The sequence below is a fragment of the Coloeus monedula genome (genome assembly GCF_965178545.1).
Source record: "Coloeus monedula genome assembly, chromosome: 19".
NCBI classification, from domain to species: Eukaryota; Metazoa; Chordata; class Aves; order Passeriformes; family Corvidae; genus Coloeus; species Coloeus monedula.
The window spans coordinates 10,271,751-10,285,623 of NC_138799.1; the positions used below are offsets into that span (position 1 = coordinate 10,271,751).

General features: G+C 52.4%; 1 protein-coding gene across 1 annotated transcript; it reads left to right on the forward strand.

Annotated features, from left to right (window-relative positions):
- Positions 1–2,522: 2,522 nt before the first annotated feature.
- On the forward strand, positions 2,523–12,810 carry KCNJ2 (potassium inwardly rectifying channel subfamily J member 2). Its single transcript, XM_082294103.1, has 2 exons — positions 2,523–2,629; positions 7,384–12,810. The coding sequence occupies exon 2, from the start codon at positions 7,600–7,602 to the stop codon at positions 8,881–8,883; it is 1,284 nt and encodes a 427-aa protein (XP_082150229.1). The 5' UTR covers positions 2,523–2,629; positions 7,384–7,599; the 3' UTR covers positions 8,884–12,810.
- The last annotated feature ends 1,063 nt before the right edge of the window (positions 12,811–13,873 follow it).

Genomic DNA, 13,873 nt, shown 5'->3' on the forward strand with positions numbered 1-13,873 from the left:
AATCTTTTCTCTGTTATAGGTACACGAACTGTGTCTTTCAAATCCTGTGCATTTAATTATCTTCATCTCACTGAATGGATAAACTAATTGCAGTCATCCCCCTTATAGATTCTGCTTTCCAGATCCATCATTCATAAGTTTTGCACTTCTCTTCCCCTTGCAAACGAACGGAGCCACCCAAGAACAACTCACAAACAGCATGATTGCCCAACTTGCCAGATTGCTCAACAAACAGAAGCACTTGTCTCTCCTTCCCCCTCCCCACCACGTAAATTCTACGCCTCCTGCTCACACAAATGTGGCACTCGTGAACCAGCTGCTCTCGGCCGTTGTGTTTATTGCTGCAACAATGCGGCACTTCCTCATCAGGGATGTGGGGAACTCGGCAAACGCCGCCGGTGCCAGGCACGGCAGCTGGTGGGATGGAGCAGCAGCAGCGTGGGGAGGCTGCTCTTGGAGCCTCCACGCCAGGAGGGAGCATTTGGGCAGAGCATTTCCACCGAGGATTTCAAGACAGCTCGTGGCAGAGTTGGAAACTTTGCAAACAAACGAGGAGGAGGAGGAGAGTTTAAGCAACGAGGAGCGACTGCAGGCCCTGGCATTGCTGTGGAAAGTAAGGAATCATATTTACAGCCTGCTCTGGACATTGTAAGAAGCTCTCTGGAGGCCAACCCGCTTGGAGCAGTCTATCCCTCGGCAGCTCCAGGCTGACCTTCTGCTGATTCCCACTGCCTTTCCCGGGAGCATCCCCCGCACCCGTTTTTGGGTGTTTCAGGGGCTGCTGTCGCAGTGCTGGGTGCAATTCAAGGTGTTTATGCCAGTTCCTAAAGCCTGGGGTGCTCTGCCCCCCTGCAATCAGCAGACACCTTATTTTTCCAGCACACCACGGGCTCCTCCATGGATTTCAGCTGTTTGCTCTCAGGAACTCAGCTTCCCGAGGGCAGAGACAGTGTCTGCTGCGGACACCTGCCCTGGAACCCAACACCCCTGCTCTGGCCATCAGAGCTGGAGCTTGGCAAACCTCAGGCTGTGCTTACAAGGCTGTTTTTGTTCCTGCAAGGCTCCCGGCCAGGCATTTCATCCTTATTTTCTTTGTCTTAGGCCACGTCCACTGTAGGGAGGACAAGCTGTTAAAAGTCATTTGGATTTCTGTATATTTCAACCCAGGCCAGCCTGACCGAGCTGTCACAGGTGACTGAGGGAACAAAGCCGTGGATCCCATGCCCTGCAGCCAGGCTCGTCCTTCCCTTGCTTCCAGCCTTGCTCCAAAAGATCTTAGTCCAGGGATCAAAGCTCTTGTTTTGGAAGGGATGTTTCATCTGAGTTAAAGAGAAGGATTTTCGGTTTAGGAGAGGTGTTGTGCTGTGCTTGTCTGGCTTCTCGTGCCTGTTAGGGTCGGGAGTTTGGGATGGGACACCCTGCATCCTGGCATTTCCCTTCACTAAAATAAAGAAAGGGACAAAAGGAACGAAACTGTTCTGTCTCCGGTATTTCTTCTCACTGCCCGGGGCCTCGGACATCAGCCCAAAACATGGGAACAGGAGCGAGCGGGCACCCAGCTCCCACACGGGACCATCCCAAACTCCCTGTGAAGTCCCGCAAAAGCCTTTATCGCTGCCGAGGGAGGCTGAGGGGATGCCCGCGGCAGGTGCCGGGTGCCCGCGGGAGCAACCGGAGGGTCCCGGGGCCGGGGAACGAAACCGCACCGGCGCTGCCTCCCCGCAGAGCCGATGGAGCGCGGCCGTCCCCGTTCTCCACCGCGGCTTCTCCCGGGAGTCTCCGCACGGGGAACCTGGCGCCTTCTCCTGGCCCCCTCTGCACCGGGGACCGGGGAACGCGGCGTCTTCTCCTGGAGACCCTCTGCACTGGGGATCCAGGGACGCGGCGCCTTCTCCCGGGACCGTCTGCACCGAGTACCCGAGGACCCGGGGACCCTGCGTAGAGGGGACCCGGTGCCTTCTCCTGGCACGCTCTGCACCGGGAACCCGGGGATCCTCTGCACCGGGGATCCGGGGACCTAGCGCCTTCTCCCGGACCCTCCGCAGAGGGGACCCGGGGATCCGGTGCCTTCTCCGGGCAGCCTTTGCACAGGGGACCCGGGGATCCTCCGCACCGGGGATCCGAGGATCCAGGGACCCGCTGCCTTCTCCCGGGACCCCGTGCACCGGGGAGCCGGCGCCTTCTCTTGGCACCCTCTGCCCGCGGGAGCTTCCGCAGGGGGTACCCGGCGAGCCGCTGCAGCGCGGACCGGGGGACCCAACGCCTTCTCCCGCGACCCTCCTGGCAGCGGGAACCCCGGTTCCGTGCGCCGCTCCGGAGCATCCCGGCTCCTATCCCGGCTCCTTTCCCGGCCCCTCCGGAGCATCCGCGCTCCGCTCCGGCCCCGCCGCTCCCGGCCCCGCTGCCCGTGCTCGCCGCGGCCCCGCCCCCCGGCCCGCCCCGCGCTGTGATTGGCTGCGGGCGCGCGGGGGGCGGGCCCGGCGGGGCCGTATTAAACGTGCCATGGCCGCCCGCAAAAAGGGGCCGCGGGCGGGCGGGAGCGCAGTGCGAGCGGAGCGGGCACCGGGCACGGCCTCGGCACGGATCTACCCCCTGCTCCGCGCCGGCACCTCCCTCGCGGCCGCCGCAGGTAAGAATCGCCTTCTTGCTCCGTCTCTTCCCCTCTCCCTGAGGAGGGGAGGCGATGCGCCGCACGCGCGCTGTCGCGACACCCCCGCGGTAAAAGCTCCGCTTTATGTCGCTGCCTCCGGCTTGGAGAAGAGGGGAACTTCTGCGTTTCTCACGGAGCTATTCTCAGCGCCTACAATAATTCGATAGGTATGGCTGGAGCGCCCGAGCATCTGCTTCCAGCATCTGTTTGTGCTCATAACTTTCCATGCACCAGCTGCTCCCCCCGGGATATTTTATCCTGGGGAAGGGTTGGAAGTTCGCATGACAAGCTCCGTGTCGCACAAAGCGCACCGCTCCATCCCTTTGCCTTCTTCTTGCCTGTTGTTTCCTGCACGGAGAGAGGGCAGAAGCAGCGAGTCTCGGCACTCGGATGCGTGGGTTTGAGCGTCCGGGATGGTTTAGAGGGGTGTGAAATGAACCTGTAGCTTCATTCATCGGCATGCTGCAAACGGGAGGGTTTCTTTATTTTGACCATCCTGCCAAAAAAATGGGAAGCAGGAAAAAAGGCATCTGGGTCGGCAGTGGAGAGCTGTATTGTTTCAGCTTAGCTCATGACAGTGAGAGGAAAAAATACTGATAAGCAAAGGCAGATGGATTTGGGGGGTCAGTGACCGGGCGGGGGCCGCTGGGGACCCGCAGGTGCTGCTGGGGACCCGCAGGTGCCTCTGGGCCGGCTTGAGCCGGACCCGCAGCTCTGTCCCCACCCCGCAGGCTGCCCGCACTTGTCTCCGTGTCTCGGCCTCACCTTTACACTTGTTTGCTGTTCCATCCTCGCAGCCGGTGCGCCGCGTACACCCCCTGCTGATGGCTGTTCCACTCGTAGTTATTTTGTCATCAGCCACAAATACCCCGAGCCCGTCTCCTTGGCAGGACAGCAGATGCGAGCGCCACTTGTCCTTCCCTTTCTCCTATTTCTTCGCACCCATTTCTCTGCATCATGTGCTCTTTTTTAATTTTTTCTCCCCCCCCGCCGCCCCGCTGCCTGTCCATGAAGGTCAGCTCCTTCTCCCGGAGTTCGCCACTCCGTGTAACTTGAGTCCTGCCCGGAGCAGCGGAGGAGCCCTGGGGAATGACTTTTAAGGAGAAAGGTTACAGGGGCGGCCGTGCCCGGCAGCGAGGAGCAGGAATGTGGGAACAGGCTTGGCTGGGGCGAGAAGCGGCTTTGTTCTGCTTTCCGAGGGCAGCAGGGAGGGCGCTGGGCTGAGGAGGTGCTGGTGCTCTCTTGGCAACATGTGCCCGGCTCGCTGCGCAGGGCTCGGTGGCGTCAGCCGGGGAATAACCGCTCCAAGCGCTCCGTGCTGCTCCTCTCCACCCCTCCCCTGCTCCTCTCGCACTCCAGAGATATCCCTCAGTCTTTAGCCTTCTGCACAAATTCTCCTCCTGCTGTGCCTTGCAATGTGAGCACCTTTCCGCAGGGAAGGTCTGGAGGGGGATGCTCAGGGGAAAGTGAAGGTTTGGGCTCCTCGTTGTGGCATCTCCCCAAATGCTGGCTCAGAAATGCTGCAGATGCAGCACAGCCCCGTTTATCTCCGCTCCTCCAAGCATCCCCTCGCAGCAGAGCAAGCCAGGCTCTCCCATCCCATCCCTTCCCAGTCATCCCGTGTCTGTGCCAGTGCTGGTAATTCCAAACTGTGTTGCTTGTATTCCCTTCCAGGAGGAAAGGTCACCTGGATTAATAATAATAGCAATAATCATAACAACACACCTGGTGATGAATAATTTACAGCTCTGTGTGTGTCTGGCTGCACTGCACTAGGCCCAGTTACACAAAACTGGGGTGGGCTGGTGGTACTGGGTTGGCTCCTTTTGCCCAGTGAGGATTGCAGGGCTGCTCCCACACCAGCCTGGAATTTTTGGTGCCACCAGCACCTGGTGCTGGGGTGGAGTGAGGGGCAGCAGCCTTGTTCTGCCTTCGAGCAGCAGGTGGATCGGCACAATAAGAAGTAGCATTAGGTTGTCCTGCTGGTTTGTTCCTGGGTTTTTTGGGGAACTTCTGGTGGAAGTGGTTGTGAAGGTCAGGGTGAGCACAGAGCAGGTGCTGGGGCAGCCAGTGGATCCACTGGCATTTCCCAGGACCTGCATTTCCATGAGCAGGAGCGAGATCAGCCCCTCTGGCTGGTCCCTGTGCATGGTGTTGCTCCTGCTCCCATCCCACCCATCCCATCCTCCTCCCCACTCTGAGCCCTCGTAGGAAGAGAGGCAGTTTGTGCTGGAAAAGCAGGCACAGGGCTCTGCAGCCCTGGAGTGTGCCAGAGCTCTGTGCTGTAAACTTCCAGCAGGCTGCAAAGGTGCCCCCAGGCTCACCCCCAGCTTTGGGGATGCTTAGAACCAAAGGGGTGCAGCTTCATCCCCACAGCACAGCCAGCGAGGAGGAAGCTGGGCAAGGGACAGGAGATGAGAGGTGCTGGGTCCTCCAGGGGAGGAATATGAAAATTCTGGTCCCAAACTTCTAAATGCAGCCACAGGAAGCTGGCGTTAGGATTTTAGGGGTTTGTGGAATTCAAACAAGTGTCCTCAGGTCGAGACTTTTGTGGGAGAAGCTGCATATTCAGACATTTAAAACTTTGCAGCTTATCTTTTCTCTCCACTGCAAGTTTTCCTCTAAAAATCCAGGAGGGAAAAAAAAAAATCCAAACTCCAGAATAAACTGTTTTGTGGGCTGTGTGTTTCCATCAGCTTGGAACAAAACAGGCTTTGACTGTGGAAGTCGAACATGACTGTGATTATAGGATGTGGTTTATGAAAGTGATCGATATGCAGACCAGTGCAATGGCTTTTCAAGAAGTTTTTTTATGTGGGATGTATTAACAGTAATTTTGCTTCCCCGCTGTGTTCAGGTTTCTAATAAAAGTGGGGTTTTGGCCAAAGCAAATCATTTAAGTGAGCGTTAAGAGAGTTCTTTTGTATTTTTGAGCACGATATCCTGACAGGAATGAGAAACCCTGGGAACAAAAAGGTGTAAGGGGGGAAAGTTGGATCTTTACACAGATTAGGCAAGGCAGTTGTAAAAGTAAGAATAAGTGCCCAGAAGAAGTAAGAGGGCAGCTCCAGCAGAAGTGTTCAGTGCTGAGAGCTGCACTCGAACGGGCATTGCAGAACCCGCCAAAAGCTGCCAAGCTGTCTTGTCTGAGCTGAAGTCACAGATGACTAATCTTGGCAAGGAGGCATTGGGACACATTCTTGCACAACAAGCAGGAGCGAGGGGAAAAGAGGAGGTGAAAGTAAACCCTGAGGAGATCCTGGAGGGAAAAGCAGCCTGCAGGCAGCTGATGATGTTGCCGTTTGTCGCCTGCTCTTTTCCTAGCAAGTGTTTGCTGAGCTCAAGCCTTTGTAATGTGCTAGAAGGATGTGGGAGGGCTGAGGAGTTGTTTGAAATCGATCAAGTTTTTGGAGCACCTCAGCAGGGCTTTAGGGGCTGGGTTGTTGGGAAAGGAGAGAACATCTTATCTACAGCTGTTGTCAGATTCCAGTCAGAGGGAGAGCAGAGGTCCTGCTGGGCAGGAGTTGTGCTCCACGGTGGCTGCAGTTTTGTGGGCTTTTGGACAAACTCAGATGAGTTTTGATAACATGAATTTAGGAAGAGCACCGTGATTTAATCCCCTGCTACTGTGAATGGTTCTGGAGCCTCCCATGCTGAGCCAAAGGGACAGCAGACATTCCTCTCCAGCTGGGTTTAGCTTTAGTCCCTCTGTGGGCCGTGTGTGCATGGAGCAGTTGCTTTAATGCATCCTTTCTCCTCTGCAGTATTTCAATTCCATTTCCTGATAGGCAGTACATGACTTAATGGATGACGCACTTGTTAAAAGCTAGACCTGGGTCTAAGCCAGACCTCCCTGAAACAAGTTTTTGGTGGCTTCTCCCCTCAGGAAGGAGCTTTTGTAGCCTTTCTGCTGAGTCTTGATTGGTGACATTTCAGACCCTGGGGACCGTTACCCGCTGGAGATGGAAGCGGCTGCCCCGGGCTCCCGAGGGAAAGGTGCTGGGACTCGCTCCTCTAGGTGTTAGGAAGGTGCTCAGCTGGTTCTGCTGTGTTTTCCTGGTGGCTTTAGCAGAAGCAGATGAAGGGCTTTACAATGTCTAATTTTTTGTGCTACTTTCAGCCCATGCAAGTGTGAAAACCACAAAGATCCTGGTGATCTGGAGTTAGAGAGGAGCTGCTGCAGCCTTTATTCCTGAAATTTGCTGAGAATACATAACTCCTTCTTTTAGCTTAATTCAAACAATTGTATGTGCTTTAATTTCATGGAATCACCGCTATTTGCACTTCCCAAGTTTATTCCCTTTCTCCACCTTCCCTTTTGCACACTCCCTGCTTTGCCGTGGGTCAAACAGTCCACGAGACACATCATAAGTCACTGCAGAGCACTTTGATGTTTATGTTTGAACAGAAGGATGTTAAAGGGAACTGTTTGTTTCAAAAGAAGCAGAAATGACAGTTGTAAATAGCAGAGAGATCCTTTGCGTGTTCAGCTTTCAAGTGAATATTGCTCAGACTGCTGTGACGTGATCCCGCTGGCGCTTTCCCTTGGGAAGAGCGATTCCCTCCTTGCAGTAACCGTGGGACCCCTGTCCATGCACAACTGTGGACATGGAGCATTGCTGAAAATCTCATTAAGAGAGAGGAAACTTCCTGCAGGTCCACAGGTGTCATTTTCCTTGGTTCCTTATCCTTTTCCTCCAGGATCTAAAGTGCCATTTCTCTTTCTCTTGCAGACCATGCCCTCTCTATGACGGTGGCTGGCTGAGCTCACCCTGCATGCCAGAAGACTGTCCTTGGTTGGTCCGAGGGCTTCTGGGGACTCCGGCCTCTGCCCGGTTTTTCCGCGTGTGTGTGTTCCTGTAGAACTTTCAAAACTGTTTCTCCAAAGGGTTTTGCAGAAACTCAGACTGTTTTCTAAAGCAGAAGCACCTCAGTCCCCGGCAGTAGTGATGGGCAGCGTGCGAACCAACCGCTACAGCATCGTGTCCTCGGAGGAGGACGGCATGAAGCTGTCCACCATGGCCGTGGCCAACGGCTTCGGCAACGGCAAGGGCAAGGTCCACACCCGGCAGCAGTGCCGGAGCCGCTTTGTCAAGAAGGATGGACACTGCAACGTCCAGTTCATCAACGTGGGCGAGAAGGGACAGCGCTACCTGGCCGACATCTTCACCACGTGCGTGGACATCCGCTGGAGGTGGATGCTCGTGATCTTCTGCCTGACTTTCATCCTCTCCTGGCTTTTTTTTGGCTGTGTGTTTTGGTTGATTGCGCTGTTGCACGGGGATCTGGAGAACCAAGAGAACAGCAAACCTTGCGTGTCTCAGGTGAGCAGCTTCACCGCAGCCTTCCTGTTCTCCATTGAGACCCAGACCACGATCGGCTACGGCTTCAGGTGTGTCACCGACGAGTGTCCCATCGCCGTGTTCATGGTGGTTTTCCAGTCCATCGTGGGCTGCATCATTGATGCCTTCATCATTGGTGCCGTCATGGCAAAGATGGCTAAGCCAAAAAAGAGGAACGAAACTCTGGTCTTCAGCCACAATGCCGTGGTGGCCATGAGGGACGGGAAGCTGTGCCTGATGTGGCGCGTGGGCAACCTGAGGAAAAGCCACTTGGTGGAGGCGCACGTGCGGGCGCAGCTCCTGAAATCCAGGATCACGTCGGAAGGGGAGTACATCCCCCTGGATCAAATAGACATCAACGTGGGGTTTGACAGCGGCATCGACCGCATCTTCCTGGTCTCCCCCATTACAATAGTGCATGAGATAGACGAGGACAGTCCTTTGTATGACCTGAGCAAACAGGACATGGACAATGCTGACTTTGAGATTGTGGTCATCTTGGAGGGCATGGTGGAGGCCACCGCCATGACCACCCAGTGCCGCAGCTCATATCTGGCAAATGAGATCCTCTGGGGCCACCGCTACGAGCCCGTGCTCTTCGAAGAGAAAAACTACTACAAGGTGGACTACTCGAGGTTCCACAAAACGTACGAAGTGCCCAACACACCCATCTGCAGTGCCAGGGACTTAGCGGAGAAGAAATACATCCTCTCCAACGCCAACTCCTTTTGCTACGAGAACGAGGTGGCCCTCAGCAGCAAAGAGGAGGACGAGATCGACACGGGGGTGCCTGAGAGCATGAGCACAGACACCCACCCGGACATGGAGCACCACAACCAGGCGGGGGTGCCCCTGGAGCCGCGGCCGCTGCGGCGGGAGTCGGAGATATGACTGGCAGGCTCTGCCTCTCCCGCGTGGTTGGAAGGCAAAAACCCCACCGTGTCCATCGGGCAAAGGCTCGTTGACCTGAGATGCTGGCCCAGAACAGTTTGCAGACAACGGTACTGTGGAAGAGTGGTGTGAAGGCAGCAGACCCGAGGAACCCAGGCTGGTTTTAGGGCTGTCCGCAGAGGAGGGACGACAGGAAATGAACTCTAAACACAAAGCACTAAACATGTCTAAGTATGAACAGAAGGCACATATGTTGTAGAATAAATTATGTATATATTTTTTTACAAAACTTGAACTTGCAGGCAAGCTTTGGTTGGGTTATTATTATTTTTTTTTTCAACTTTTTTCCAGAATGCTTCTATCTAGGGAACAAGAATGTTTTTAATGGCATAACAAAGGCAAGAATCTGCCTTATTAATATTATTATAATTATTTTTTAAAAAGCTGCTGCTAACTACATGAACACAAATGGTTATTTTTGTTGCAGTGTAGTTTTTATTTTCTCTTGTGTAATTTAAAAAGGAAAAAAAAAAAAGTCAGTGTTGAACTTTTTGGGTTGAAAGGCTCGTGATCAGTTCAGAGAGGCCAATGTTGCCAGAAAGTTTAAACTCCTTTTGAGGCCAGTAGTTGATAGCTAGAATCAATTTCTCTCTTTCCAATTACATAAGGGGCATTATGTAATATCAGGCCAATCAGTAGCCTCCAGCAAAATTATGATTTTTTTGGGGGAGAATTTAATTCTCTGTCTAAAGGAAAAACAAGACAAAAAGATGTGTACACATAGGAACAAGTACTAAGTTCAAACTACCTAAGTGGATACCAAAGAAAATGCACAGTTTTGCACAGTGGAGTTTATTTAAAAAAAAAAAAAAAGGAAAAAAAAAAAAGGAACAGGCTGCTTTAAACAAAAAAGAAATCAAACCTCAGACACTTTTTTGGTTTTGACTTTTTCTTTCTTTCTTTTTTTTTTTTTTCTTTTCTTTTTAAGACCTTTATTTTGCACCTTATTCGAAAGGCTTAAAGCTCAGATCTAAAGTGAGCTGGGCCTCCTCCTCTTTCCCCCTCTGCTTCCATGGGGAAATAAAACCCCTGTTTTCTTGTAGGGAAAAAGCTTGGTTGGGGGAAGCAAACCAGCATCATCTGTGTGTCCTCCCTGGCCTGCCCCAGCTCCTCAGCTCCCGGTGCCGCCGGCATCGGATCCCGGTCCTCGGCTGCTGGGGGCTTTCCCTGAAGCTGCGCCATGGACACGCTGTGGAGCTGCTGGCTGATGCCAGAGGCTGCTGGGGTTTGGCCGTGGGTGAGCCAGGCAATGGAGAGATCCCCGGGAAGAGGTTTTTGAGGAGGAAGGAAGAGGAGGAAAGGGCCTTGGCAGCACAGCACTTGGGAGTGGCGGAGGGCCGGCAGCATTTTGTGCAAAATACTTCTCTTCAGCAGGGCAGGGGTGTCAGGAAGGTGGATTTGCATCTCGTGGAGAGAGGGATTCTTTGGGGAGGATGAGGCTGCAAAGGGAGGTTCAGGTTCATCTCCTGCCTCCTCTCCCTGGCAAACCCCAGCTGGGTGGTCAGCAGGTGACACTCACTCGTCACTCATCACCAAGCAGATTTTGCCACCTTCAGCGAAGCTCTGGTGGTGTTTTGGCTCCTTCACCCAAAAGGCTTTAAATTCTCTGTGCCTCTAAGCTCAAGGAGACAGCAAAGCTGTGCTTGGCCCCTGCTCCTGGGGGGCGGTGGGGATGGCAATCCCGGATGACTCTTGCAGTATTGGATCACTGTATGCCATTAAAAAACAGCTTGTTCTAGGTCTGATGTCTTCTGCAAATGGATATCTGTGAAGGCCTCTGGCCCCTGCCAGCCCTGCCTGAAAGAAATGCCTGCAATGAACTGTTTCTGATAAGATGCTGTCTACAGTGGGTGGGTTGGAAACTGTGGAAATTCCGTGTTGTAAACACAGATTTGGCTCCTGGAGAGGGCAGATGATGGAGCACAAGTGCTGAGGCTGTTTCTGGGGTGGGAGCATGGAAAAGGAAGGGAAGGGTGGACATTTAAAGGTGGTTTGGTCGCAGTTTCTGGGTCAACAGTGGTGGAGACAACGGAGTGCTGCTAGTGCTGCTAATGGTGATGTTCTTGCAAAAAGGAGAAAAACGAAACCAAAGAGTATTCAGTGACACAGAGGGGGCACGAAAACGCAACGGGGAAGGGAGGCTGAGCAGGAGAGAGGGGACCTGATCTCAGATCAGCATCCCCCTGGTGCACAGTGCTCCCATTAAATGATACTTGAGGTATTGGAGGGAGAGATGAGAGATGGGGGGGATGGAAAATGCAGGATTTGTCTCATTTCTTCAACACACAAGAAATCCAGAGAGGAAAAAAAAAAAATCCCCTCCCCTTTAACATTTCTGGTGCAGAGGTTTTGGGTTTGGTTTTTTTGTTGTTGTTTTTTTTTGTTTGTTTGTTTTTCTTCTTGTTTGTTTGTTTTGTTTTTCAAGTCAGTTTTTCAGAAATATTTTTAAAAGTGTACATTTTATAAAGTTTATCAAGTATTTTCATATTTAAAGCCAAATGTAAATAGAAGTCTGTAAAGGAGGACAAGGAGAAGACAACGAAAAGGCCACAAAAAAATGTATCAGTTCAGCTCGGCAGTCTCGGCTCGCTAGGACTAGGTGCTACAGGTTAGCATGATTTTTAGCAAATTATTTGCAAGCCTTATAGGATTCCTAATGCTCTGAATTTCTCTTTATTTATTTTTTAAGCATGGACTTTTCATTTGAGAACACGTTCTAGTTACTGGCGTTTTCGAAGAGCTCCCAGAGTGGTGTGGAGGGGGGTGGGTCGAGGTGTAATCCATTGCTAATCTCTGCTTGTTCTTTCTCTCACAACCCTTTGTCTTTGCCGAGGGAATCCCGCATTTCAGCCCTGGCTCTGGGAAACTGCTGGGAAGAGCCCTGCAATGTAGAGCCCGTGGTTCCCTTCCCCTTTTCGCCATCAGTTCTGGGTTTGTCAGCCGCAAATTGGAGGAATCATTTAAAAAATGTTATTTTTAAGGACTAGACAGTGACTGACAGCTTTCCTCCGGTTCCCGTTGATCCTGGGCCAAGCTGATGCTGACTTTAAACTTTAAACTTTAAACTTTAAACTTTAAACTTTAAACTTTAAACTTTAAACTTTAAACTTTAAACTTTAAACTTTAAACTTTAAACTTTAAACTTTAAACTTTAAACTGACAGAGCTCTACCCACAGCCTCCCCCAGGCCTTGGTTCAGCCTCTTTATCCAAGATAAATTGGCTCGCCCGACTCGCACAGAAGCTTTGATCCTGTCTTTTGCTTAGGGGCTGGGGGGGAATATGTTATTTCTGCCCTTCCCTGAAAATACTTGAATGAGACACATTGTCTGACCCATAATTCTGTGTACAGTGACAGGAGCAGAGGCAGGTGGGGATGGTTCCCTCCCTCCGCCTCTTCTGTGCGAGTTGTCCTGGGTTAAGTGGCCAGGGCAGGAATCCTGACTCATTAGCTGGGGTTAATTACCCTCTCCCAGCCGTGAAATACTTCTTCGTTAGCTGAAGCCCTCGGAAAAGACAAAGGGTTCAGATATTTAATTTGTACTCTTCGGTCTTCTTTCTCATGATGGATTACAAGGTAAAACTGAGAAGTACTGTAATGTCTTTAATCCCGGCTGCTCACCACCATTGTGAAGTAGAAGGTGCTGCATAGCTGCCACCCCACAGCCCACCAGAAGCTGATTTTTGTAAGGACTTTTTGGCCTGCAGCTCTTGTGAGACGAACAATCTCGGCATCTGACAGTTGTCCATGACTATTTTCCTGTTTGCAGCCTTTTTGTATCGAAGTCTTCCTAATGTACTGCACAAATTGTGGATTGTACAGATTTTTATATATTATGTCTTATTTTATTATTTCTAAATAAATAATGAAAAAAAAAAAAAAAGAAAAGAAAGATTTGAGGATGAGTTCGGTGTGTGCAGCCCGTGTGTGAATGAGGGGGGAGATGGGTCTGGAGGGGGATATTGAGCTGTGTTTGTGGTTGTCTGAGCACAGGCATTGTCTGAAGCACTTGAGGAACAGACAGCTCGTTCACTGCCTCGACAAAAGGCGGCAGGAAAGGTGATCCCATCCTTATGTCCCAGGGGAGAACACAAACGCGACTTGTAACGGAGGAAAATCTGCCCCAAGCAAATTCAGGACCTTTCTTAAGGTCACACCTGGGCCTGCACAGGCCCAGGTCATTCATCGCCTCTGAGCTGAAATGGAAGAAAAGCTCCAAGTCCGCATAAACCCCAAATCAGGGAAGGGGGGATGAGAGCACCCAGAGCATCAGCAAGCGCGTTGGGAGAGTCGGGAAGGGGTTAAAAAATCAAGCAGGAAAGTCATCTTGCAATCCCCGTGTGTCGTGTCTGCCTGGAGCATCTCCTCGCTGCGCTGTCCCTGGGCTCAGCTCGGGTCCAAGCGGGCTGGCTGGCACCTCCATCCCTGCCTCCTTTCCCCGAGCCGGTGGCACCAGCACGGCCTTTGTGGGACGGCACGGGGAGGTGCAGCCTTAAGGAGCCACAAAGGGCCGTGAAATCCTCATTTGTCTGGGCTGGAAAGCTCCTTCCCCAGGGCAGATATTGAGGCTGCCCAAGCGTGACTCAGCTCCAAAGCGCTGATCCAACGGGAATCAAACGCTGCTGCCCCGGCTGAGGGAACATTTCAGTGCAGGTTTGACCCCTCTGCTGATTTCCCAACCTTTTTATCAGCCTCTAATGCCATTAAACCGCGGCTCGGCTGGAGCCCTGACCCCGGCGAGTGGGACTCCATTTATAAATTCAAATTTACTTTTCAAATCGAATGGTCTCTTGGAAGGCTTATCATCATAATGACACGGCTGGATTTAGAGGCACAGATTAGCTGCTGCCGCCTGCAGCTGCTCCTTCTCATGATGCCGAAAGGCAGAGCTGCTCAGTGCCCTGGCCCTGGATGTTCCTGCCGGGACAGG

What these genes read in the sequence shown, in the direction of transcription:
- KCNJ2 (XM_082294103.1), top strand. Translation starts at nt 7,600, where the DNA reads ATGGGCAGCGTGCGAACCAACCGCTACAGCATCGTGTCCTCGGAGGAG.